The 27,291-nt window shown below is 38.4% G+C and overlaps 1 protein-coding gene across 1 annotated transcript in view; it reads left to right on the plus strand.

Moving 5' to 3' along the window:
• Positions 1-3,022: 3,022 nt before the first annotated feature.
• Positions 3,023-27,291, plus strand: part of ATP10D (ATPase phospholipid transporting 10D (putative)) — a 40,330-nt gene continuing 16,061 nt past the window's right edge. The window contains exons 1-12 of the mRNA XM_009283590.2: positions 3,023-3,300; positions 4,080-4,274; positions 10,291-10,495; positions 14,592-14,677; positions 15,769-15,875; positions 16,476-16,607; positions 17,406-17,533; positions 17,680-17,932; positions 21,759-21,994; positions 22,668-22,856; positions 24,959-25,574; positions 27,075-27,184. Coding sequence (XP_009281865.1) covers positions 3,032-3,300; positions 4,080-4,274; positions 10,291-10,495; positions 14,592-14,677; positions 15,769-15,875; positions 16,476-16,607; positions 17,406-17,533; positions 17,680-17,932; positions 21,759-21,994; positions 22,668-22,856; positions 24,959-25,574; positions 27,075-27,184 — 2,526 coding nt within the window. The 5' untranslated portion in view covers positions 3,023-3,031. The remainder of the gene's footprint in view (positions 3,301-4,079; positions 4,275-10,290; positions 10,496-14,591; positions 14,678-15,768; positions 15,876-16,475; positions 16,608-17,405; positions 17,534-17,679; positions 17,933-21,758; positions 21,995-22,667; positions 22,857-24,958; positions 25,575-27,074; positions 27,185-27,291) is intronic.

Consider the following 27,291-nt stretch of genomic DNA (forward strand, 5'->3'; position numbering starts at 1 on the left):
TGAACAGGATCTGCTGTTTAAAGCCTTTGCATTCCCAATAGTCCTGGAAGTTTACTTTGAGAAAGAGTTTCTTTACTTTTGCTGCTGCTTCTGGTCACAGAAGTCACCAATATCAGATGTTTGTTTGGTCTTACGAAAACAAACATGATTTTCTCTACAAATCTAACCTGCTCTCAAATACCTGGTTCATATGGCATCTTGAAAAATCTTGTGGTATTTCCTTCCTTTAGTTTTCCATGCATTGTAACAGTATGTAGAGATATGTCAGATTACTGCTCTTGGGCAAGGGATTATCGTTTCCAGCAAAAGTATGGTTAACTGACACACCCTGTATGATTCATGCTAAAGATGGAGGCTTGAAAGAGACTGGTAAAATTAACAGGACAAAGAAGAAATCATGTTAAAACTCTCCCTGATAATCCAGCAAATTAAAGCAAATTTTTCTTTAAAAAGGCCCCTCGTTGCATAAGATCTGTTTGTGAAATTACTGATTTGTCACAGCAGAGGCAGTTAAAGAGGAGTGTTTTTTCCTCAAAACAGCCAAGCCTTAAGGGCGCCATCCAAAACCTGGAAGTTTTTTTTAAAGAACTGAATTGCCAGAATTTGTGATTGCAAAAGAAGAAAGTACCAGTTTTTCAGCCAGTCAGCTTTTTAAACTCTTTAATTTTCAATAATTTGTTTCAGTCCTGACTCATGTAGATGGGTTGGTGTTCATTTGATTTTTAAGAGCCCTATGTGTATTGAAGAGCTCTGTATAGCAAAGTATGGACTCCACTAGCAACAGGTTCTGCAGTCCCTAAATATTTTTGAAGACCTGGCTTCCTTCCAAGCTTTAGTATTGTTCTCAGACTCAGTGCAGATGAATTGAAGCATCTCTTTCACGTGTGTACAGATCAGTATTCACGTCTGACTATATGGTAGCCACACCTTAAAAGTAGTTCATTGCTGTGAGGTAGTTGCTTCTAGATGTTAGAGTTTCCATCTCTGGAGAAAAGACTAACCCTGACTAAAATGGGATAGTAGCCTCTATGGTGAGGGCAGTAGGATTAGAGGGAGCAAGGACGTGAAGAAGCCACGTTCTGTGAAAATAAGAGGATGCTGTATTTTTTGGAAAATCTTCACAATCTCCTTCTTGTTTCTTTGAGAAGTCCCAGACATATTTGCCTTCCTGTGCAGCAGTTGCTTGCCTTTGGTAGTCTGATGGTTACTGGGACCACGAGGTTTAGCACTGAGAAAAAGGAAGGTCTCTTTTTCTCAGATTGATCCCTTACATTGCCTGGGGAAGCACTGCAGAAGGGCCTTGGGAGAACAGTAGTTCATGTGGGAACTGCCGGGGGATGCTGAGAGGAGATGCTATATAGAGGTGTGTTTTTTTCTCACCGTCTCTCTTCTCCCTTCACATGTGGATCAGGGTTTCTAAAGAGAAACGTGAGTTTTATGTATGCGGTAAAAGTCTTCCAAAACATGAAGATTTTTACGCTCAATAACTATCCACATCTAATGATGATAGGACAAAAATGTACCGTCTTAATTTGATGAGAGGAAGAGACCAGGTCGACGTTAGGGGAAAGCTTTCTAGCCAAAGGGTAGCGACGCAGTGGACCAGGCTTTTAGGAAGTTTGCAGAATCATCTTCTTTTTAAGAACAGGGTGGGTTGATGTAGATATTAATACTACTTCATTGCTAGAGGACCTGCTGAGGACACTGTGCCCGTGTTTCAAGATTTCTGCAATTGTAATAGAAGAAAGGAAAAATCAAGGAAGATATGTAAGAGAAGATATGGTGGTGTCAAATTGATAGTTTAGAAAATTACTTTTTACAGCAACGTTTTGGAGGAATCTGAGCAGCACCGAACTGCATTTGTCAATGGCAGAAAGAGATCCCACATGTGGTAATAGAAGCCAAAATCAGGATTAGTTTGATGACTGCATAGGGTAGTCTGTAGTAAAGAGATTTCATTCAGAAAGACCCAGCAAGTTTTAGAGGCAGCTTTTGTGTGGGAATTTAGGAAGAGGATTTAGTAAAAAATTTTGCTATAATGTATGCAGGTAGTAAGATACCAGATGGAAGGAAAGTAATCTGCAGCGAGAAGTAGCTGTACTGATGATTTGGATCTCATGCAAGTTACAGTTTTAAACAAATATAATATGAGCTGTTCTATGGAAGAAGTAGTACAAGAAATATAGCAACTATTAATTGTAAAAACTCGTAAATTATAAAAACACCTCATTGTAAAAAAACAGCAGTTTTGAGCTTCTATTAAAGCATGGTTTGTGTGTGTAAAAGTCCTTTTCTGACTGCATTGGGTGGTTTGACAAAGTGAGTATCACCTATACCTATGAACTTCGGCTTTCATTAGGAAAACAAATTCCTGGGTAGATTGTTAGAGCTTAGCTAAGGTGAATAAAGGAGAAGCATTGGCATGAAGTTTATTCATCCTCTATCAGCTGGTAAAAATTCTCAAACCTGTTTCCAATTCAATAGCAAGAGGTTTTTTGTTCATAATAGCTACTTAGTGCCTTTCACTGGCAATTCCTCACTTCAGGTCTAAGGCTGTACTCAGATGCCTATTGCTATATTGTTGACTCCGAGTTTAATAAAGGTTGTTAACCATCAGCAAGGACTGCAGTGTCTGAGATAAGGATTCCTTTCAAAATGTCGTTCTCTGCAGAATTAGCAGCTTGTCTTCTTTTTCACCATACTACAGCATGAGAAACTGGTGGGCGGGCTGCTATTACAAAAATATTGTGCATTTTAAAAAGAGTAATCAAACTCTAGGATCCTGAAAGGGTGGATGAAATTCAGATAAATTCAACCTTTGAAGCAGATGTTCCTGACCTCACATAACCTATTAACTGTCTGGGGGTTTTTTAATCAAAATATGGAAATGACTTTTTTCCTAGGCTTATTCAAAACTGTAACTGTGACTTTTTAGTTGAAAAGCCTTTACAGAATTACTACTTAACTTGCTGTATTTTAACATGTTTCTAGATAGAGGACGCTCCTTGGATTATAGTGTGTTTCAGGCGCAATGGCAGATCCCATCCGCTGGGCCCGATACCGGTGGCAGCGACTGATATCTTCAGAGGGCAGAGAAGGTAGCAGCAGCAGCAATTCAAGTAACAAGTGCTATCAATCATCAAAAACTATTGGCAAACATAGGATAGTGATACCCTGTTTGGGACACTTTAAGGAAGAGTATGAAAAAGTATCAAAACTGTACATGAACAACAAAATACGGACTACTAAGTATACTTTATTGAATTTTTTACCACGGAATTTATTTGAACAATTTCACAGGTAATGAAATCCTTTTGATTGTGGTAATTCTTCTGAAATTGAATCCTTTTATTTAAATGTGTGTATTACTGTATAGACAGGTATTCAAAAATTATTCTTCCTCCTGACCTGCCTATCACTTCTGAAAAGATCTGTGGGTGTTATTTGGCCAAAGTCTCTTGAGTATCATCAGTGTTAGGCTGATCATTTTCTCCATAGCTTATGTAATTTCCACCCATTCTGTTATTTGGATTATTTAAATACTCCTTACTCTTGGAGCACTGCCACACAGCAATCTGCAGTAGGATTTTCAACTCATTTCCTGCAAATGTATTTCTCCCCTTCCCTCATGTCTTTCTCTGTTGCCAATTTTTTTCATTTTCCTTCTGCTTGGAGGACTGCTGATTTGTAAAGTTATGCAGGGAGGTTTTAGGATGGCTCCCTCTTAAAAACATGTCATCTCCCCCAGGAGATGGCAAAATTAAGTTTAAAATACCTAGAAATTTGAGAGAGTGCAAGTTCACCAAAGCCTCACTAGAAGACATATGCCTGGCAGACAGATTGGAAAATACAGGAAAATTCTTGGTTTCTGCATCTTCTGCTATTAAGCAACTGTGCAGCTAAGTAATGCATTGACTGGAGGGTGAAAACAGAGTTCTGGATACTTAGTTGTTAAATTGCAGTTGAGGGGAAGAAAAGATAAATTACTGCTAACTTAGGCGTCTATATAGGATGAAGTGGGGGAATAAGGATGACTGTCCGCTAGCACAGCTAACACCTATGTTTTCTCTTTGTTTCAGAGTTGCCAATTTGTATTTCCTATTTCTAGTTGTCCTAAATTGGGTTCCTCTGGTAGAAGCCTTCCAAAAAGAAATTACAATGCTACCTCTAGTAGTGGTTCTGACAATTATTGCAGTGAAAGATGGTCTGGAAGATTACTCCAAGTATAAAATGGATAAACAGATAAACAACTTACTAACCAAAGTGTATAGCAGGTAAGAGACAACAGTCTTTCTGGTTTATTGTTATTATTTGATTATGAGTATATGTGATATGATAAATCTTTTGGTTTACTTTCTGGATACTCATAGAATCATAAAATAATTTAAGTTGGAAGGGGTCTCTGGAGGTCATCTAGTCCAACGCCCCGCTCAAAGCAGGTCTAATTAGATCAGGTTGCTCAGGGACTAGTCCAGTTGAGTCTTGATCACCGGTTTTGCTAAATGGTTATCAAATTAGTGTAAAATTTGCTGAAAAAATTTAGTCTTTGGCTGAAGCAAGAGTGTTCATGCATGAGTTTGTGCTGTATTAACCAAGGTAGTTTGACTAGTTAAGCACTGTTGTACATAGCATTTGTATTTTTAATTGCTTTAAAATCGTTGTAAGCATCAGGGAAATTCGAGGGTTGCTAATTTATCACTATATTGGTAAAGCTCATTAATGGTATCGGGATGTACTCATAATGTAGTAACATTCCCCAAACAGAACTAGATCATTTACTATTTGAGTGCGTCACATAGATGCTAACATTTGTACCAAACTGTTCCACAGTGCAGGACTGCAGTATTACAGACTGTAGGTGCAGGTCAGGAGTGGAGCATGCTAGTGGTGAGACGTTTGCTGACAGACAGTTATTATGCATGGATAATAAAAAGACAAGAACGCAAACTGACCATATTCTAAATTAACTGGCAAAAAACTTCTTTTAGTGCACGTCAGTGCTGCCCACATCATTGTTTTTCTTTTATACCCGTCATAAAAGGATATTCTGAGACTCATTCAAAGCCTGTAAAATACAAAGATAAAGGAAGTGTAGTGGACCCTTTTTATTTCTTGCATGCAGAGTGGTCATGCAGGGAAACATCAATTTGAAAACAAAAATTTTGAAAAACATCACTTTTCATGTGTTGTAGTAGCCATCACAAATAGCACCTGTAGGAGAGGACTGATGGGCAGTTAGACACTTTAATGAAAAGAGGGAGCTTTAAATACGGTTTGGCACTACAGCAACTACTGCGTGTTACTGCTCGGACCTTACTGAATTTGTTAAAAGACACACCTTTTCCTAGTGAAGGCAATATACTGAAAATAAACTTTTCTAAAATCTTAATGTGCTAGCTGGTTATGCCAAAACCTAAACTCTGTATTGTAGACATGACCTTCATCAGCCCATGCAGCAGGTTTGCAGTCTGGTACTACATAACCGTTAAATATATTGTGATATTACTCAGAAGATGGAATCTCCAGCTTTCTGGCATTTGCCATACTCTATTGGTATTTTAAGAGTGAGCTCATAAGCACAGAAGTCTGGACTATCATTTTATATCATCAAAGGAAAAACAAACGGCTTTTTGTTCTGCAAACACAAATATATATAGCAGATTTCCCAGAAACATTCTATTCAACCTATAAAAATTTGAGCTTGCAACAAGTTAGTAATTGGGCTATTAGGAAGGATAAATATTTTCCTTCTTTTTCATGTCTGCAGAGAAGGCTTAAGGGAGAAGCTGGATTATTTCTGCTATAAATTGTCATGTACCCTGAAATAATTCATTGCCAGAAAGCTGAAGCATTCGATATCCATATTCCTGAAAACTCTGTGTTACTTGCAATGTCAATGAAGCAGAATTAATTTCTGATCTTCTTTTCTGGCTTGATTCCTTCCCCGTCACCAAAAATGTGTAATAATGAGTGGCCATATTAGTCACCTGTAAAAATTCCTTCTTGTGCCTATAAGTATTTAGTTTTTGCAACTTTTTTCCTCCTTAGTTTCTTTATCATGAATTATTTTATATAGTATAATCTGGTTTTAAAAATAAGCTTGGAGGCATGCTTCAGGAGAATTAAATCTTATTGGTACAGAAATGATTGTTCACTATGTGTGAGCTGATTTATCTTAAACTTCCATTAATCTCACATTAGGATTCAGAATTTCTTAACCTGTTAAACAAGAATCCCTTAGAAATTGTAATGACTCTTCCAGTGCATGCATTTAATCAAGAATAGTCGTATCAATTGTAAACATGATGAAGAACTAGCTGATGTTGAATACAATTTCCAGTTATTTTCTTACCGTGTATTTGTTCATCTGGAGAAGTTGTATACATTTTACATGCTATCTGCATAATTTTACTTACACATTAGATACCGATACCTCATGGCTGCTGAGACAAGTGCCCAATATAATGGCTCTTCTTGCTATCTCAACATAACTAAGCAATAGTTGTCATGCTTGAAAGCTGGTAGGCCACCTGTTTGTATCTGAAGAGAATTTGCATGAAGCATTTTCAGGAAGACCAGTAATCCTTGCTTCTTGAACTCTTGTAAGACTTGCTTTTATACAAAGTTAAGTGTTCATAATAGAAACTAGTTTCACTGTGCTCTGTTGTCCATGACAAAATGTGCCAGTCTCAGTGCCTTGACAAATCTACCTGAGCAACTAGATGCTAGTTTCTGTGCTTTTTTGACAAATCTGATTTCTGCCACACACCCCACACACACACTCTTATTTGCTTTTACTTACAGGAAATGTCTGACATCCATAGTTTCAGAACTTTCAACCTGCTACTTCTTGGAGTTCTGGAATTTATCCATTTGATAGATCAGAATTATTGTATTTGGCCTTAAATACACAGAGCCTGAAGCTGATTTTTGCAGGAAAGCTTATTTCTGTCTTGAAAATGTGATAAGATAACGTTGCTTAAAATGTTTTTGTTGTTTTTTTTTTTTCCTGTCTCATCTTTCCCTTGTGGAGTAATAAAACATATCAATAAACAATAAAATATGCTAATGTGCACTTCAATTTAGTTTGTAATTGTTGCTATGGTGTTAAATACTTAGTTATCAAGTCCTTGTGCCTTTTGAGCAAGTTATTATTTTAAAGTGGTAGGATCTTATTTAAATAGCCATGAAACACAAAGTGTAAGGCACTTCTGTTTGAGCATCTGTTAAAATCATGTAGTTTGTCATTTCAGTAGAACTGCCGTGAGGTGATTATGATGGAAAAATCCATTTATTCCCTCACTGACCTACTACTAAAGACAGTTAAACTTTTTGTCTGACTTTGTGCTGATCCAGGACGGATAACTTTGCTGGCTGATATATTTGAGAGAGAAGAAAAACGTATTTATGTTCCATTCCAGGCCTTGCATGTAGATGTGTTATAATTACTGTTCTTTACAACTGCATGTTTATGCAAATCATTGTATATATTTTAAATCCAGATATAATTTCATATCCAGTTTTTCTTTATGGAATTGAGATCTGGAAAGAATAATCCTTTCTACAAGATTCTTCCTTACCTTTAGCTTTCCTTTCCTCTCTCAGACTCCAGCCTGGCAAAAAGAAAGTGGGACTCATCCAGGTGCATCAAGTAAAAAGAAGCATTATATACTTTCAGTCCCACGTTTATTAAATAGGTAGTGATGTAAAAGAGAAATATTTGCTATTTCCTGAGGGCTAATCTCAACACTGGAAGCACAGAAAAACAGGTTTTTGTAGTTTTTGGTGAAATACATGGTAGTTAGAAAAAATGTAGGGATGCAAGAGTACCAGCGTTTTTCTCCTTTTTTTTTAATCTCTAGTAAATAATTACTTCAAGGATAAATCAAAGGGTTGCTTTGTCACAAAACCTTTAATTTCCAAATATTTCTGTGGTTTTGCAAATTCCAATTCACTTTGAAAAATTCCTGTAGAAGTCAGTGGCAGAAATTGACACCTTCTCACCTGATATTTTTATCTTTACTACATTAGTGATGCCATTGCTTTCTTTGTTTATGAGCTTATTTTGTCTTGCTTACCTTTCCGTTTCCATCCTTTCTCTAACTCTTCTAACTACAAGCTGGCTGTGGAAGTAATTTTCTCCCACTGCCCTCCTGGGTTCTCAAATCCTTTCCATCCTGATTGGAGGGTGAGGTAAAGGGGTGCTGTTTTGGAGTGACCGGGGCATTCTGCTCCAGTTGGTGTTGTATCCTAATTGGACTCACTTGGTCTTCATAGCGGGGTAAATTGGCCTACAGAAAAATTATCATCACATTATGCTGATGTAGTTTTCAATACCTGAGGGGTAGTTCTAAACAAAAAAAAAATCAGTAGTTTTCAGCTTGCTCAGTCTCCTGAATAGATTTACTTTGTCAGCACCTTTGCAGCTATCAAAGCATGTCATACCTTCAGCAACTGAGAGTCACATCCTGTTTCAGCAAATCTTCCTTCCCTTATCCTGTTTATTTGTATTACTACGTCGTTTTTTGTTAGACGTAATAATAGTTTACCTTAGAAATTTTTCCTTCAACTTTTTTTTTTTATTTATTTTCAAGGAAATACACTGGTATGAAAAGTTAATTCCTGCAGGTTTTTTTTACTCCAACCATCTTGTGATAGGCATGGCTGTAGCTTTAATTAAGTTTTACATGCTTTCCATTGTGCCAGTGTTCCATCTGCGTAGAAAACTAATGATGAGCATCTTAAGGAGAAAACAGATGTACCTTATATTGCTTTAATTTTATGTCAGCTTTTGTTCCTTTCTGTTTTTGCTTTGTTTGCACTTTGAAAGCAATATAACCATCTTACCTTCACTGGAGAAATTGTCATCAGTACACTAATTAATTGTGTGGGCTTTGTGCCCTCTGTTTGTAGACAAGCATTTTCAAAAGGGTACTGTCAGATAATGCAGGTCTGAAAGGTATGGGTGCAAAGCTTGATACAGGGAATATTTTTCTGATACTTTCTTTGTCATTAGAAGTGTCTGCTTCTATCTCAGTATTTATCAGAAACATTTTACATAGCTAGCACTTTGATTAAAGCTGGTAGGTAAGTGCCAGTCTACACACAGTGGTCATGTTGCAAAACTTGTTAGCTTGTCTGCACTGTAGAAGCTAGGTGGACTTCCTAACTCCTCAGTGTGAGCGTGCTTCTCGGCCAGCTTAGAATGAGATCCAGGGAAGGAAGCACAGCGTGGAAGACAGCCTTAGCACAGCCTGGACTATACCTCAACCTGGATGATGGAGAAACAAAGACTGTGGAGAGTACATGCTCCTCTCTTTAAACATAGCTCTAGGGTTAGTCTGTGCAGTGCAGAAAAGCCAGGCAGTCGCTGAGGGCAGTAATAGTTCGTACAAAAACGTACTGCATGCAGACCTGTGCAGTGTTTGTAACAGCAACTGTAGGTGTGTTTCATCACCCATATTGCAGTAGCCTACTGCTGTGTGCCTCCGGCTAGCTCATCAAGCACTCCTTGTTGCTTATGACCTTGCATCTTATTCACCACTCTAAATCTGATTGTGTTTGCAATAAACTGCAGTGATTACATAAAAGGAAGATTCTTCATCTCAGCTGAGGACAGAACAGCAGCTATAAATGGAAAGTTGAAAACAGTTCAAACTTACATATGTCACGCCTGGATATTTCATATTAATAAAGAATTTCAACTCAATGCTGATGGGCCTGAGCTTTTATTGACTTCCTTGAGTATTATAGAGTCTTGGTACCTTATGTTCAAAATTAATAGAAAGGATATTTTAAAAGTCTGCAAATACAAGTATTTATATTCAGAGCATCAGTGAAGTGGTTGCTGAATATTCTTTGCTTACTGGTAGATGTTCATCATCTTTGGTGACAGACATTTTTGAAAGACCCTATCAGAAGGGAAGAAGATTTGCTGCTCTTGGTTGCATAGTTGCAAGAAAAAGTGTGACCCAAAGAGAAATCCTGAAAACACTGTTTGCTTTCTTGGAATAATGAAAATACAGGAAGCAAGAGGGCTGAATTTTAAATAGAGCTAAAATATTCTGGGAGGGTGCCTGGAATGTAATTCCCAGAAAAACAGGGCTTGGACCCCAGAGCTGATTCTTTGTAATTATATTCACCTTCAGCTAATAGACTATCTCATCAGTGGTTTTTTAATGACTTGGAAGCATAAATTAACTATTAGAGTAATTTTCTAGTTACACTGTGTTTCTCTGAACTTTCAGTTTATGCATTTGTAAAAAATTACTGGTTTTATATGTATTTCAGGAAGGAGAAGAAATACATAGATGAATGCTGGAAAAATGTCAATGTTGGGGACTTCATCCGGCTCTCACGTAATGAAATAATTCCTGCTGACATGGTGCTGTTATATTCTAGTGACCTGGATGGGATCTGTTACATTGAAACGGCAAGCCTTGATGGAGAAACCAATCTAAAGCAGAGGCAGGTGGTGAGAGGATATTCAGAGCAGGTGATAATTGTGCATTTCTAGTGGTGTAAAAAAGTTGATGTGACAGATGGTCAACTAAAAAAACCCAAACAACCCAGTCCTCTAGTTGCCTAATTCTTGATAGCTCAGCAATCCCCATCTGAAAACAAAATAACTAGGTAACATAGTTCTAATTTGTTGCTTGAGTTATTTTGGAGCAAATCTTTGTGCATTCACTTAACCCAGAGAGAGATCGATCTGTTTCAAGTAATGCAACCCAGTAAAAATAACTATTAAGGTAAATGTCAAAAAGTCATTTACGGTGCGTATCATGTTATGAGTGAGAAATCGGAATTTTTTAGAGGGGAGTTCTGTGCTGTATAAAGACCTAGAGAGAGGAACAGATACTATCTTCTTTCTTTCACTGTTTTTTCATATTGCAAATGTATTTTTACCTCCAAACAATACTTAGTATTATACCTAGCAGACAAAATGCTGGAGGCTGGCCCAAAGAAGATGATGTCAAAAGAACAAAGAATCCTGGCATTTCTGCAATCTTCAGCACACCTGGTGCTGAGTTCTGCTGCTGAAACACCGTGCTGAAAACAACAGCCGGGAGACTCGGTACTGTCCATAATAACAGACTGTTATGGACTCTGGAGATAAAATTACCTGAACTGCCTCTGAATTGTCAGCAGTGGTGAGGAAGTGATGAGGAGTACCTTGTTGTGCATTAAGACTCCCCTGTTACTTAGCGAGTATGGTAATACCAAAGGCATGATGTGATATCCGTGAACAAAGCTGTTTCTTACCCCTTACAGTGACATGCATTTTTTAATTTTTTTTCTTTATTTAATCTTAAAACAATAAGGCAGAAATGACTGTTTGATCTTTCTGTATATACATATCATTATGCAAGGCAAAATTCAAATAGTTCTACAGGCTTACATCATACTGAGGTGGCCCTGATCTCATACCAGCTCCTGCTACCAAGGTCTGAATTCAGTCTCACTCAAGAAAGAGACTGTTTTCTCTGTTTCCAGAAAACTTGCACCAAAATGCTAGGAAGAGTCATACTGTCCAGAAAAAGTGACAATTCCTTCACCATTCAAGACTGTTCATTTTTGTCCTCAAATTAAAAAAAAAAAAAAAGTCATTATAGAGTCTTCTTGTCAGGACTGTATGGTTTCTGAATGTAGAGCCATGGTCAACTTCACAGATCTCTAGTGCCCCGCCAGCTGAGTTTCAGCGAGAGGCTTTGTCCTTATAAACTCAGGCTGAATAGACTCTGGTAGTGCTATATAAGAGGCTGACTGCCTGACATCTCTGTTTCTTAAGCTCAGAAGAATAGGAATAAACCACATCAAATTAAAGAACATCTGAAGACAAGGACTAAAAAGACTTAACCTATTTGCAAGGATGTTATGTCCTGCTTCTTTGTGACTGAGCAAGTAGAAACACAATGAAAAAGGTTATCAGTGGGGCATCTGTTCTTGCACTTGGGATTCCTTTAAGAGAAGGCAAGGCAAAATTAAAGCATGAAACAGGAGCTGAAACTCTTGTAGTAAAATTTATGTTTTGGCCACTTAGGATAGGTTGGTTTTTTTTTTAAATGCTTAAATGACAACAGGAAAGAAATTGGGAAAGAAACTCGAGGCTTCTTAGGTAATAGTGGGTAACAAGGCACAGAACACAGTGTCTCCAACCATCTTGACATTCATAGAGAGCTACACAAAACAGCTGAGGACCTGCTCCCTGAGGATAATGAGCTATTTAGTGAACAAACTGACATTGCTTTGTTGCTTTCAAGATACTCAAATGTTGCTTTCCATTGAGAAGGGATTAATATCCTTTTACTTCCACACCTCATATGGTTAGTTGAACCAAGCACAGGTTCACTAGGGTGGAGAAGCTAATATGCCATTAGCACTAAGGCACTGTGAGCAGTGAGTATTTCCTATTACGTTATAAGAGAGGCCACAGAACTGCACTGGTCAGTTCCTTCTTAGCCTGCATGGTCAATGACTGAATCCAGTCCTAGCCGCGGCATCCTGAAACCTAGTGGAAAGGAAAGTGCTGTCCTTTTCTTCCAGGCAGCCTAAGAAGGCAAGCTGATGAAAGGAGGTACCAGCTCTTCTCTTCCACCTTGGCCATGCACCCACTTCATTCCCATACCATGTTATCAAACCATATAGTTTGTCAGGAGCACAGCACAGCCAAAGCAGCAGGCATGGCCTTGGGAAGCTGCCTTTCTCCCCATTCCAGTGAGAGAGTCTGATGCAGGGCCTGTCACTCCTGGCTACCTTACTGAGTTTCCATCTTTATTGTCCCCCTTCTTTAGGGACCTTTACACAAAATCCAAGTAATTTTAATTCTGCCATAGAAAATCTTCTCTTTTGTGCCAGGAAACATAGGAAAGCATCTCAAGAAATAAGGTGCAAAATCTTCTACTCTCAATATTTGCTTTGTCAAAGTTAAGATTATAATGAAGAAATATAGACCATAAACGTATAGTCCAGGAAGATCTGAGTGCCCATATCAAGATACCTGCTTTTGGACATAGTTTTTGTCACCTCTGTTTTATACTGGCAGAGCGTAGACATAACTTCAGTGCCCACTATAGGTTACACCCCGAGTTTCTGTGGTTGCTATTTCAAGGTATATTGCAAGAAGCACCTACTAACACCTTCACTGCTATTACAAATTGTTTGACCAAGTCAAATGGTTTAGTTGTCCATCAAAAATAAGATGCTTTCACCAGAAATACATATCTGTAGACAGTTTCCAGGCTGTAGGAAAAAAGAATAGACTGCTTTGGCTATTTTACTTCCTTTTGGGGGTAGTTCTTACTCTATTTGTGCTCTTTTTTATGTAATCATTGTACAATGTGAAATGCTTGAAAAGCGTGAATCAATTATACTGTCTAACATTTTACAGAAATTTTGTACTTCCTGTACAAGTAAACATGAGAAAGGTCAGTGGAGAGAGAGGTCTTTCATAGTTAATTAAATTTACAAAGAGACTGAAGGTGTCTGTCTGTCTAAGACTGTGTACACATTGACTTCAGGTTAATACAGTGCAACAAATCAATACAGCAAAACATAGCAAAGAAATTTTTTTAATCAAGCCAACAAAGTATGTGTTAATATTATGTCTTCTGAGTTTCAAATTCTACTTGCAGGATTGTGTTTTAACCTCACAGTTGTTATTCTGCCAGTGTGAAGTCATCCAACTGTGGGAGTGCAGCCTTCTCAGAGACCTGTAATTATGTAGATGTATTCAGTTACACCTGTGAATTACAGATTTATCCTTGGAGTTTGAAACCTTAAATTGGTCATTCTTTTTTTTCTAAAGAGCAGGACAAATGACTTGCCAAAGAGTTAGTGGAAGGTACTCAGCTTGGAAACAGCACTGTTATACCAGAGGCTAGCCTTTGTTATACTAGAGGCACACTCATATGCCATTAATTGAAATTAAATTGCAAGTGCAATTGCAGGCAATTCCAAAGATAAGGCCTTTTGGTTTTTCTCTTCTTGTCGGGTTTCATTCTTTATTAATAAAGGATATTTGTTCTGCTTGGCTTTTCACTGAAGAGCTCACCTGCTCTTTATTCGCAACATGTACTTCTAGTCTTTCATAACAGCCCTTTCTTTGGTCTGGTAAGGCTCAACATCATTAAAAAGTTCTACCCACTTCCTTTGTGTTAGCACAGATAGCATCCTGGTCATGGTATCGGAAACAGTGGCTGTTTGGAAGAAATTCTGCTTGCAGGGAAGATAGTGCCTCTTTTTTTTTTTCCTTATAATGAAAAAAACCTATGGGAAATCTCTGCTTTTCAGATGTTTTTATTGCATTTCTTTTCTTCCTTCTCACTCTTCCACTCATTTTCTCCTCTCCAGTGTTCTCAAAATATCAGCAATTCAACTGATACTTGCCAGGGTTTGATATTTGCTAGGAAGTCCTTCCATGCTGTGTAAGTCTGATTTACACTGGGTAGCAGATCATCAACACCACCACCAACTTACAGTTTTGAAGCTAAATTGTTAGATAGTAATACCTGAACCTATGAATTTATGATGTTTTTAAGTTCCATCATATTTTGTCTGAATTCTCTGGGGTTTTTTTGCTATGGCTTTAGGTCTCTGAAATTGATCCAGAAAAATTTTCCAGTAGAATAGAATGTGAAAGTCCTAACAACGACCTCAGTTGCTTCCGAGGCTTTGTGTAAGTAGGCTTGGTGGTTCTTTGAACTATTGTCATTTGCTTTGGTGCTGTTACTAATTTTCAGAGAGCTTGTAATGTTTGCTTTAAAAAAATAATGACAACATGTATAGAGGTCAGTTTGCACCACTGCATTTCTGAGTGCAGCCCAACAGACAGAGCTCCAGAAGGGCTTTCTGAGCAGCAGATTGTGAACTGGGAAAGCCCACTAGTGCTTTTTATTTTGTATTAAACATTTGCAACATCTTAGTTCAGGCTGTTCTGCAATTATGTATTCCATATTTGAAATAGCTGTTTCAAATCTGCTCTTAATAACATGATATCTACAGTATTTGGTCTGGACAGTGGCCTGATGGGACAATCTGCATTGCTCAGAATTGGAAATGGGAAGGACTGGCTTCCTCTCCTACTCCGATTTGTTTTGTGTAACCATCAGTGACTTGATCAAACTTCTTTTGACCAATGTGCCTATCTGTGTCTTTTCTTCTTATGGGTTTATGATTTTCTATAGGCAGTAGGAAAACAAAATACTATTTCATGGGGTGAGTGATTTTCAGGTTTTGAGAGTTATAAAATCTATATTCTTCCCTGTGGGCACTGACACATTAGAAATATGAAAAGAGAAATAAATGTATATAAATTTTAGTTTCTGAGGAAACACCTTGACAAACAGTGGGCCTACCTGCACTGAAAGTATGCCACAGGAGTAACGATGCTCACAGTATATTTAAAATGGGATTTTGTATTTTGTTCGCATTTTTTCTGATGTTGGCAATCCAAATAGAAGTCATAGGCTTTCAGACTTGTCTTGAGCTCTTTTCAATAGTGTTGCCTACTTCTCATATGCCAGCTGGCAAATGCCAGGCTTGTAAACACAAAAAAAATTTAATACAGTACCTACATGCCTGGATTTTCAAAGGTGATCTGCAAGCATGTTACCCCATTCTTTTGAAAAGCCTGATCAGGAATGGCAGAATGGCAGTCAGTGACTAGCAGCTTCTTTGGGAAATCTGCTCCCTAATTTTTTAGGTTTTGCAAAGCCTGACTGGTAATTGCTGGAGTCCTACAGCCGAAGTAATGTGGTTTTTTTTCAGTGAGCATTCAAACAAGGATCGAGTGGGCCTCAGCAAGGAAAACTTACTGCTCCGAGGATGCACAGTAAGAAACACAGAAGCTGTTGTAGGCATAGTGGTATATGCAGGTTAGTGAACCACCCTGGCTTTCACAGATTGCTTTGTAAACAAGATAAGAGTTATGTGTCCTGATTACTCATGGGAGGCCAGCTCTGTTCTGTGTGAACAGATCCTTGTCTTCAACTGTTAGTTGTGATGGGAAACCCAGGTTTTGAAATGGACATGGAGATGTGTGGCTTGCTTAGGATTTTTTTCTGGTCCAGAATGGAAGCTAGTGCTGTTCTTCAGTGTTCTGTATCAAAGGGCAGAGGTTTTTAAACTAATCAATATGATGTATCCAGCCAGATAGTTGTAATGCAGGTGCAGGATTTTGTAGAAAATATGAGAAATAATATAGAAAACATCAAGAATAAGATTGTTTTTATAGGAAGGAATATTATTGACAGTATAAAAGTTAATGTGTATGTGACAGATTTTGGTTTAGCTTGTTCAGTTTTCTTTAGGACAGGATTCATATATTGTAGGAGCCATTAGTTTGCTTGTATTTATAATCTCTGTTCAAATATTAGTTAACAGAAATGTCCTGTTTCCCAGAGCTTTAGAAACATAAAGCACTTGCGGTTCTGATACCTGCTATTAGAGAATTTCAACCTGTGTTGTGGTTACAGGTCATGAAACCAAAGCCATGCTGAATAACAGTGGCCCTCATTACAAGCGCAGTAAATTGGAAAGAAAAGTTAACACTGATATTCTTTGGTGTGTTCTGCTTCTAATTTTGATGTGTTTAACTGGTGCAATAGGTAAGTGAGAATCGGCGGACTCCTGCTATTTTCCTCTCTCAGCCTACAATGCTTAGTATTTTATTCTGGGGCTGATTCATTTTAACAGCCCATCTCGGAAACTGCCTTTATCCATGTGTAATTCCCCAGCAGTTGGGGATGCTGCCGGGTTTTAGTTCATGTTGTCATGTTTAATCTGGAGTGTGGTCAAGAAGTATGTTCCTGGTGCAAGTTCTTAGGTCTGGAACCTGTTTCTCTGATTCATTTCTCTTTTCTCTCACTAATTGCTCTGCAAAACTCCTACTTTCTCTTAGGATTTTTCAGGTAACATAAGGTGCATGTACAGCATTGTGGGGAGAGGCCTAGTGTGACTAGGGATTGGTTAAATAGTGAGCTTGAGTAAATGTAAACAGACTAACTTTTATGACAAATCAAAAAGGTGTTTAAAACATGTTTAAAAAAACTTCTCCAGACTACACTTAATAATGATGACGTGGTGTTCACAGGTTAACTAAAACCTGGACAAGCAAGGATAATACAATTAATTGCCAGAGGGTTAAAAAAAAAGTGTTTATCAAGTGTAGTTAGTATTCCTTTAGTTCTGAGATGTGCTGTTGATAGAAATGCATGTAAGGTATTTATTCATGTGTGCATTGATACTTACTTAATTTTAATGGGGTTCCTGCTGAGGAAAAACTCAAGACAGAAAATGGTAGTTTAAAAGCTTAGAAAGAAGAGTATAACAGCTAACACCATGACCCTGAACTGTGATACAGTTTACATACAACTGACTCACTTTCTTTTGTTTTTGTTTTCAAGGTCATGGAATTTGGTTAAGTAGGTATTCGGAAATACCTTTTTTTAACATCCCTGAGCCAGATGGGAAATTGATTCCTCCAATATTAGCAGGATTCAATATGTTCTGGACAATGATCATTTTACTACAGGTAACTTTGGTCTGCTTTGAACATGGGTCATATTCCGATCTCATTTATATCCTTGAAGTAACTCTTTGGCTTCAGTAGAGCTACTTCATGCTTGTAACTGGCCAAAGAGTTTGGTTTTATTTAATCCCCATGTTTTATTTTGATAGGTCTTGATCCCAATTTCTCTCTATGTTTCAATTGAAATTGTCAAATTGGGACAAATTTATTTAATACAGAATGACATTGATTTTTACCATGAGAAAACAGACTCAACAATTCAGTGTCGAGCACTGAATATTGCTGAAGACCTTGGCCAGATTCAGTATATCTTCTCTGACAAGACTGGAACCCTTACTGAAAATAAGATGGTTTTTCGGAGATGCAGCATTGCAGGACAGGAGTATTGCCATGAGGAAAATGGTAAGACACTACACCTGTGTTCACAATGGGTCATTTGTCTCTTCTCAGAGAAGCTGAAAGTTTTGATAGAGGTCCAGTGGACTTCATGAGGTTTGTGTGGCAATACACACTCACAGAAGGTATGAATTCAGACTTATCCTACTAATAGTCATGCATCTTCCCCTATTATTTAGATCCCTTCATATATAGTGTGTTAAGAGACTTGAAGGCTGTATGTAAGGTGCTGCATTGCAGCTAGTTAAGTTCCAACTTATTTGATACCACAAACAAAATGTTTTTTACTCACTCTGGAAGAAGTAATACCTACTGTGTTTTGCTTCTCTCCTTGCAATATTCCGAACCCAGAACATTGGAAAATTGCCCATCTAGTCTTTCCTCTCTTTTTTTTTTTAACTAGAGTGCCAATGCTTCCCTAGCATTTTAGGGTTCAAACATCCTGTTGACTGCCATAGCAGTGTACCACCTTTATGCGGTATATCTTAAGGCTCAGATTTGACGTACTTTTTGTTGCCCTTGAGGATACAGTAACCCAAATAAAATACATGCTGAAGTCAGAGCTTTAACAGTAATGTTAAGGTACAAGTCAAGCAGATGTGTGTACATGTGTGTGTTAAGGCTGCAAAGATGAGTACCTCCATCAAAAATAATGACTTTTGTATTCTTACTTATATCTTACACACCTGTTTATTGTTAGCCAAAAAGTCAACGAGCGATGTTACTGAATAGTTGCTGCCTCGTTGTCTAATAGTGTAGCATCTTTCAATATACATTTCATGAGAGCCTACTTGAAGCCTTCAGGGAGGCAGGAGAAGATACAACTCCAGACACAAGAGAAAATTGGGTAGAGTGACATGAAGTCTTTGATTCAATTAGCTATTTTATTAATTAGATAAAACCACAAAGTTTTTATTACCGTTACTGTATGTAAGTACTAGTGGCTGCAAACATTTGCTATCTTGCTGGTGGGCAATGCAAGTATTCCACAGGAGATCAAAGGTGAGGTGCTGACAGGTGGACACATGAAGCACAGCTGTGTATTAATCCCCCCTTTGTGGTTTTGGTGGTTTTGCTGCCAGATAGAACTGCTCACAACTACGAGCAAAAGGCACACCCTGCTGGCCGCAGCAATGAATCAGTTCAGCGCTTCTTCTGCTGTGTCACAGGAGCAGATGGTTACAAACCGTTTTTACAGTGATTTCTGCACGTGTTTTGAAAATTTTATGGTGCGGGTGTCCAGGTGCTTCTTTGGCTTTGCATAATTATACTGGGAAGGGTGACAACAGCAAAATGAGAAGAAATACTTTTAAGTTTCAAACTTGGTGAATGAACAACTTAAATAAAAAGTAGAATATATTTTCAGAGCGTTTTCTAAAGGAAGGAAAAGTATTTCAGAAGAGATAAACCAAAGAGTAGTGTGAATGGTGTAGCTGTGGCTGATCCAGATCTCATTGTGCCAGGGAAAGTATACCACTTACTTCTGCTAGTAGTTCACTTAGACTTATCTTCCAAAAAGATTAGTGTGCTAATTATGTTTATAATTATTTCCTGCTGCGCCCTGTCTTTCACTTGGGAGGGTAAGCATATGCTTCTTCCTAACAAATCTAGAAATTATGTGAGCCCTGAAAATCAGTTTGAAAAATGTTAGAGGTCCTGTGTTTCAGTCCTGTTTTACATTTGTTCAGTTGCACAGAGCTGCTATTTTCAAGGCTCCTGCTACATATAGTAAGAGTTGCCGTGCAAGACGTACAGTCTTTTGCATACAAGTCTGTACATATATTTCTGTATTTATATCCGTATTGCCCAGGGTAAAGGGGTGCACATGAGGGAAGCACACAACAGCAATGACTGTGATTCAGTATAATCCTTCATATAGGTGCCCCCATGCAGTGTGCTGTCTAAAGTAACATGTGCCTCTTAGACTGTGGCAGCAGAGCAGTGTAGTGGTGGCACATGATGTTACTTCAGACAGAGCATGCAGGCTTCTCAACAGCCTGGAAGCATGGTGGAATGGGCATGTGTTGTCCAAACCTGCCTCTGCAAACACATACTAAGTCACTGTTGCTGCTTTCTGGTAAAAGGTATCAATACCACATGTGGAATATTATATTTGGTAGTTGTGGAGAGCCACAGTTTATTACATTCCCATCTATCTTTTTTTTTAAAACAACTGTTTTATTAAATTTGTGTTGACATCAGGGAGATGGCCTGCCAAGGAAGGTGTAAGCTCTGGTCTCCCTGCTTTCCTTGGACTCATCAGAATGGCAGGATGAGGGACCGGAGGCTTTCATTTACATTCCAGAAAGAGAAGACAACAGGAAATAAGGAGAACTTAACAGGCTAGCAGATCCAGTATCTCATTTCCTGAACATAGCTAAGCTCCTGGCTTTGGCTAGGAGGAAGAGGACTCAAAAGTGACATAATAAACCTATTTCCATCTCATTTTGAGCACCAGAGCTTGGGACTCTGAACTGTGGATAGGTTTTCCATTCGCATAAAATAGAATAATGTCCCACTTTTCACTTCTTTCCTGTACGGTAGCTGCCACTTTAAATAAGAAAAAAAATAGGGAATTAGTGGTGTGGCAGGAGATGTCTGTATGTTAATATTGTTTTTTTCCTAGGATGCCATTGTTTGTATTCACACTTTAGTGGAATAAATAGGCAATGCACAGCTCTCAGAACAGTTTTTCCATGCTGTCAGTGGATGCAGACATTGAACTGCTGGTGTATGCTCATTGTGTGCTGTTTTCACAGTGACAGGTAACAGCTTGAAAGCTGAATAGCCTACAGTGATCCAGTGCTGTCTGGATTGAGATTGCAACCTCTTGCATGTGGTCAAACACTGTCCCAGAACTCCAGTGTAAACACTTGGGTATGTTCTCAACAAGCACATGATAGCATAGGCGTGTTTCCATTTGCTACAGAGGTTCTTTACACCACTGATGTTCCTGGCTAGATTTGTGGGGCACAGAACTGCATTTATATCCTTGGTGCAAAGATGTTAGACATGTCAATACAAAGTTTTATTATTGGAACCTGCTTTTCAGTTAAATGCTCAGAAAATGTGTATGTGTGTGTGAGGGGGTGTCCAATACAGAGATGATAAGAAACATAGTTTCAATGAGTTCCTGCTAGAAGCTCTACTTGTCAAACCATTGGCATACAATCCTGATCCATCATAAAATAATTAGGCTAGAAAACATATCAGGAGGTGATCTGGTCCCATTTCTCTGGCCTAAGGCAGAGTTGTTGCTATCATTCTTCATGAATATTTTTTTTTGTTGTTTCTTCAGGACCTCCAGGGATGACCAATTCACAGCTTTCCTAGGCATTCTGTTCTAGTATGTCATGTCTTCTCTGACAGTTTTGCTGATATCTAGCCTGAGTCTGTCTTGCCACAATATAGGACCGTTGTGTCTTCTATTACCGACAGTGTGCATAGAAAACAGGCTGTTTCCTTTCTCTATGCAATTGCCCTTCATGTACTTGAAGACTATTATTTAGCTCCCATCAATGTGCCCTGCTGGAGGCTGTGTAACTCCAGCTTATTTTACTGTTTCCATGCGGCTCATGTTGTCTAGAACCCTGATCATTCTTGCTTCCTCTTCTGGATTCACTCCAGTGGAATGTTGCTCTTGAAGTGCGGTGTCCCAAATGGGAAGTCAGTGTGATGGCTTGTTATGGGTTTTATTTTCATAAATGGTGGATTATTCTTAACTATAGACTAAATTCCTTACTTTAAAATTTTGTTTCCTGAACCTCCAGGCAGTGTTTTAGACAAGTTTCTTTTTGCTTGTGGAACAGTAATTTTGTTTCCCTTTCCATAGCAAAGAGGTTGGAATCCTATCAAGAGATGGATTCAGAGGATGAGGATTCAGCTGATCATCAGTGTGGCTCTTCGACCCATATGTCAAAATGGCGGGGGCACAACTGCAGAGCTGTGAATGAACCTTTGAACAGAAAATCTTTGAATCAGTTGTCTGGTAGTTACCCTGCATTAGGAAGGGAAGATGGAGCAGGTGATGGTCCCCACTCAGGACATGTTGCTTTCAGCAGCCCCATTGTAAGTAAAAGCTGTTGGTTTTGATGCTAATTTTCTGAAGTAACTCATGAAGGAATATCTTTTTACCCCCATTTGATCAGAGTGCTTGTCATTTAAGAAATCCTTTCTTTCTTCCATCAAAACCAGAGCCTCCCATGATTGCTTGCCTGCATCCTATTTGCAGCTGATGTTGCAGATGTTCGTTGGGTCACACAGGTATATGCTTTGGTCCTTGCTGCTGTGAGTCCGTGATCACTCCAGCTAAAATGACCAGCTTCATCTTAGTAACAGTTTGTTCTTTTGTTTTAAGAGGTTTCTAGCATTTTCTTTTGTTTTTAATAGGAAATATGTAGATGACCAATATTTATTGGAGGCTATGAGAGGTAAAAACTCTGCTTCTGTACCTGAAGGTGTCTAAATAGCATTCATCATATTTAATCTCTGTTGAAGTATCTATGAACGAAAGCTCTACTGTTTACCTGTCTGGGCATGAAGTTTGCCATTTTCAATGGACTAGCACAAGGCAGTGAAGATGCTAGAGTGTTCCTCTATTTCCTAGTATAACCAACTCAGCATCTGAGAGGAAGGAAGTTGTATGAGCTTCTGCACTTCATTCATCTGTAACTGATTTAACCTCCAGAGACTGAGATTAAGCTTATATCCTAATGGAAAGTTTTATTCATTTCATCAATAGGAAACGGATGTTGTACCAGACGCACAACTGCTGGAGAAGTTCAGTCAAATTTCTTCTCATTCCTATCAACAATCAGAAGAAGCCAGCAGCAGGTTGTCTTTGGAGGCAATGTACATCACTGACTTCTTTCTTGCTCTCTCAATCTGTAATACTGTTGTAGTTTCAGTCCCCAATCAGCCACGTCATAAGGTAAGAAGGCCTTATTTTTGACTATTTGGCCATATTCATAAATAAATGAGCTCTCTTTGGTTTGATTACAAAAGGAAAAAATAATGAACTGACATTTAAAAAATTACCCTTTTCTCCTCTGTTGGTTTGTCCTGTTAGAAAGAAGGGAATTACTGTAAACCCATGGAGTGCAATGAGTTAATTTGTAATATAATGCTGGTAATGTTTTTCCGATGCAGAAAAACTTGGCTTCAATATTTTTGCTTCTGTGTATCGACTGTTTGTAACTTTTACAAGACAAATTTTGATATTAAACTGCAATTGTGATTTTTCTATGTTCTAGTTATCTTTTTCCAGACATGTGCATAGCTTCCTTTAAGAGTACCCTAACACTCAGGTTACCTTTACAAATAGGTTATTGTTGGCTGAAAGATGAGAATAATCTTAGAAGACTCCCAGAATATTGGAACTGAAAGTGCTCTTACCTGTTCCCTGACTATTCAAATAGAGTTTCAGCAAAAGTATGGAAGATCAAGTTTCATATGTGTAATAATCTGAAGAAAAAATGCATTGCAGTATGACATAAAGTGGTCTCACCGTGAATGTACAGTGCATTTGCTAGACTGTCATGGTTTAATGGTCTGGAGTGTGTTTGTCTTCCTGAGACCACTTGCTGTTTTCAGAGCACACAACCTAACATTGATATAAAGATACTACTATCTTTTTCAAATCTTTTTTTTTTTCAGGGTGGGATTTTCATAACCCCATCTTTTACCAGTTTTGACTGTATTGCAGGATAGTTCCCAAGTTCAGCTTTGATTTCCTTCCCCCCCATCCTCTGGTGATTTCCATTTGTTGACTTTGTCTTTTGAAAAAAATGTTTATGACGTGCAGGACTAGATTTTGGTGTCCATCTAGGCAGTGAACCTGTAGCCATGGCTGGAGACATTCACAAAAGGTATCCTGTGGAGTAGAAAGTACCTCCTATGTAGAAATAAGCCTGGTATTTTAGTGTGCTTCCAGGCATTCCCAGAAAGCGTAGTAGGCAGCCTACAGGTCCATGTGTGGATGGGGCAGCTGTGTTCATAGTTACTAATCAGCCATTCCTTAAAGGTGATGTAGAAAAATATACAGGCGGGATTCTTGGGTTTTTGAGAATAATATTTCTGGATGACTTGCTAGCAGGGGAGAAGATCTCCAGGTCACTAGTAGGTAGGTTGGGAGGGGCAATGTGGCATGAGGTTTCTGAGTTCACGATTAGGGAATGACCTGAAAGAGCTCAAGGCCACGGAAGGTTTCAGTATTGCCTTAGGGAGAGGTGATGAAAGGCTGTTCCTAGTCTCTATTTCCGTGATGCTGAATAGAGACACATTACAACTTGCGTGCAGTTGCGGTAGAACTGAAGCCAGAGTCTCTCCTTACTTTATGCTTTTCAGTGGCAAAGGAGAACATGCTTCCTGGTGATAACTCATTCTTAACTCTTCACCAATAATGAGAAATGAATGTCAGCCTTGCATGCCTTGTTCCTTGTTTGTAAGCTATTAGCTGCCTAACCGTTATGAATAACAGTAAGCCAATTATTTTGTAACATTGATGAGAAGGGAACTGTCTTTTGTTTTAAATTCAGACATTAAAAAAGTATTGATAAGGTACTGTATTTTTAACAGTAGTTGTAGCTAGTTACTGTGAGGGGTATGGAGTTGGTTTTTTCTTCACAAGTATCTTGCTAATTCAGAACAAGAATTAAAGTGTTTAGTTCCATTTGCCACAACTTTTAAAAGTTAGAATGTCATACTAACTGTTTCATTAGTGAAACAGTTCTAAAGAGAAGTACTACATGGAGTCATGAATCAAACTTGGAATGCGTACAGTTTTCAGATCTGAAGTATTTTTACAATTCTTTTGGTTTGAATAACGAAGCTCTGACAGAAGGTGTTTAGTGTACTCATATGGTTATATGTTTAATTCAGCTGGCCATCTTTAATACAAGCAATCGAACTCATGGTAAATTTTAAAATACTACATTCATTAAAAAACATACATAGTTTGTAAGCTGTCCTTCTTTAATGTAATAAAATATGAAGAACTTAATATAAATGCTTTCTCTAACTGTTCTGTTCCAGATGAGACTCTCTTCGCTGGGTAGGATGCCTATTAAATCGCTTGAGGAAATCAGGCAGATGTTCCAGAGGTTGTCAGTCCGGAGACTAAGTTCCTCCCCACTTCCAAGTGTAAAAGAGTCATCATCTGAAAGCCCCTATAGTTTTGTGAGCAAACTGTCTATTTTCAGAATGAAACTGGCTTCACCTGCTTTGGATGGAGCTGCTCAAAGGGCTGCTGAGCCTCACGATACTGACAGCCCAGAAAATTCCCAAGTGCCTCAAGAACTAGGTACGGTGAATGTAGCTGCTAGCTGTGAACACAACGATGCCGCATCATCTATTGAAGTGTCTCCCTTACCTAAACTATGTTATGAAGCTGAGAGTCCAGATGAAGCTGCCTTGGTTCATGCTGCTAGGGCTTATAAATGTATTTTACAGTCCAGGACTCCAGATCAAGTAACTGTGGACTTCGCAGGTCTGGGATCTTTAACGTTTCAGCTTTTGCATATCCTGCCTTTTGATTCAGTGCGGAAAAGGATGTCAGTGGTGGTTCGACATCCAGTCTCCAACAAAGTCGTGGTGTACACAAAAGGTGCAGATTCAGTCATGATGGATTTGTTGAGAACTGCATCTCAAGGTATCTATAGAACTTCTAATTCTTTGCTCACCTATGTCATTCTTCAGTACAGTTGAACAGATGGCCTGATTCATGAGAAGAGACAAATAACCAAGCAGAACTATTATCTGTGAATAGTCCCTTACAGGGAACCCAGAAAGGTAGTATTGCTTGTCACCTAGATATGGCTATGCTGTGTGCTGGTGTGGAAACTGAGAAGAGAGAAGTAGCTGTTATTCAAAGGATTTAGTGGTGTCTAAGCAGACCCTTTGGAGCCAACTGAAATATTTCCAGTTAGAAAGTAAGGTCATCTGCTTGAATAGTTTCCTTCTGCTACACGGTGAGAGGTGTTTATTAGAATGAGACACTTTCTAGCCTTTACCTATGTCAGTGTTTCTGCGCTGTTGGAGAGCGGTATTGGTAGCAGATGTCACCTATCAGTGCTTTTTGAGGTTTTTTCCCCTTGACTACTGACTATTTCTGTGTTTCTAGGTGTAATAATAATGTCTGTAAAGTTGTGTGGTGCCTCCTGCTGGGCCCTGTTGTTTGGGAGTAAACAGTTTTTGAATCTGCCACAGGAGGGATGCACCCTATTGTTTGAGCACTAACTGATTTATTCATACACTGTAGTGAACAGTCATTGATTTTTAACTGAAGGCAGTAAAAAGAAAGTATTATCTTTGTAAGTTAGAAATAAATACCTAAATATATTTAAGTTCAGAAGATGTTCCAAGTGGGTTTTTTTAATGGTTTGGAAAGTAATATAAAGAAATTCTTTTTAAAGGCTTGCTTTCTGCAAAAGGGAGTTTGCTTTGTGTGTTCCATGGCTGGCTGATCTCAGTGAGGAAAAGGGATGTTTCCAATTCCAAGAATGGATTTTAACTCACCCAACATTAGCCATCTAAAGTCTAGACAAAAAGCCTCTGTAGGCCATGGGGCAGAAACAGTACCTCCAAAATCTGTTGTCTTACTAATAATTTCATTTACTTAAAGGTAATTTAATTTAATTTAAGGTAATTTAATGTCTGGAGGTACCTCTCCTTACTTTGATTCTCAAGGTAAACTTGGAACCTAACTTCTACATGTCCAAAGTTAGGTGAGTTGAATGCCTGTCCAAATAGTCCACCCCTTAACAGCTATTTTTAAAAAATCTTTTCTGCGACTACCCTTTTAGCTTCCTCTCACTAGACCAGTAACAGTAAAGCTGCTTGGGTGTCTGTGACCCAGTTCATTTTAGAAAATAATTTTATTTTATAAAAACATTTTGATATACTAGTGGCATCCAAAGATGTATCAGTACTAGATGGGTTCCCCCTCACTGCTTGTGCTGACTGGCATGCTGCATGCTCGCTGTAGATACAGCCACAGTACATTGTGCAAACATGAAGATACATTCATAGTTTAAAAAAACCCTGTTAACATTTTGGTATTTTTAAAACGTATTTAGACATTCAAAATTTTCCGCTAAATTTAGCCTAAGAATGCATATTTAATCTGCTTTCTTTGCTTTTTGTATGATAGTAGGTACTAATAATTCAGAAATGGAACAAAAGAAGATTAAAAAAAGAACTCAGAAGCATTTGGATGACTATGCCAGAAGAGGACTGCGCACTCTGTGTATTGCTAAGAAGGTATTCCTTTTAATACAGACTGTAAACATTCTTAAAAATATGTGTAAACCTGAGTGGTATCACCAATGGAGCAGACATCACCACTTCTAAACAGATGCTTCCATTGC

The sequence above is a fragment of the Aptenodytes forsteri genome, unplaced genomic scaffold, assembly GCF_000699145.1.
Source record: "Aptenodytes forsteri isolate BGI_AS27 unplaced genomic scaffold, ASM69914v1 Scaffold102, whole genome shotgun sequence".
Taxonomy (NCBI): domain Eukaryota; kingdom Metazoa; phylum Chordata; class Aves; order Sphenisciformes; family Spheniscidae; genus Aptenodytes; species Aptenodytes forsteri.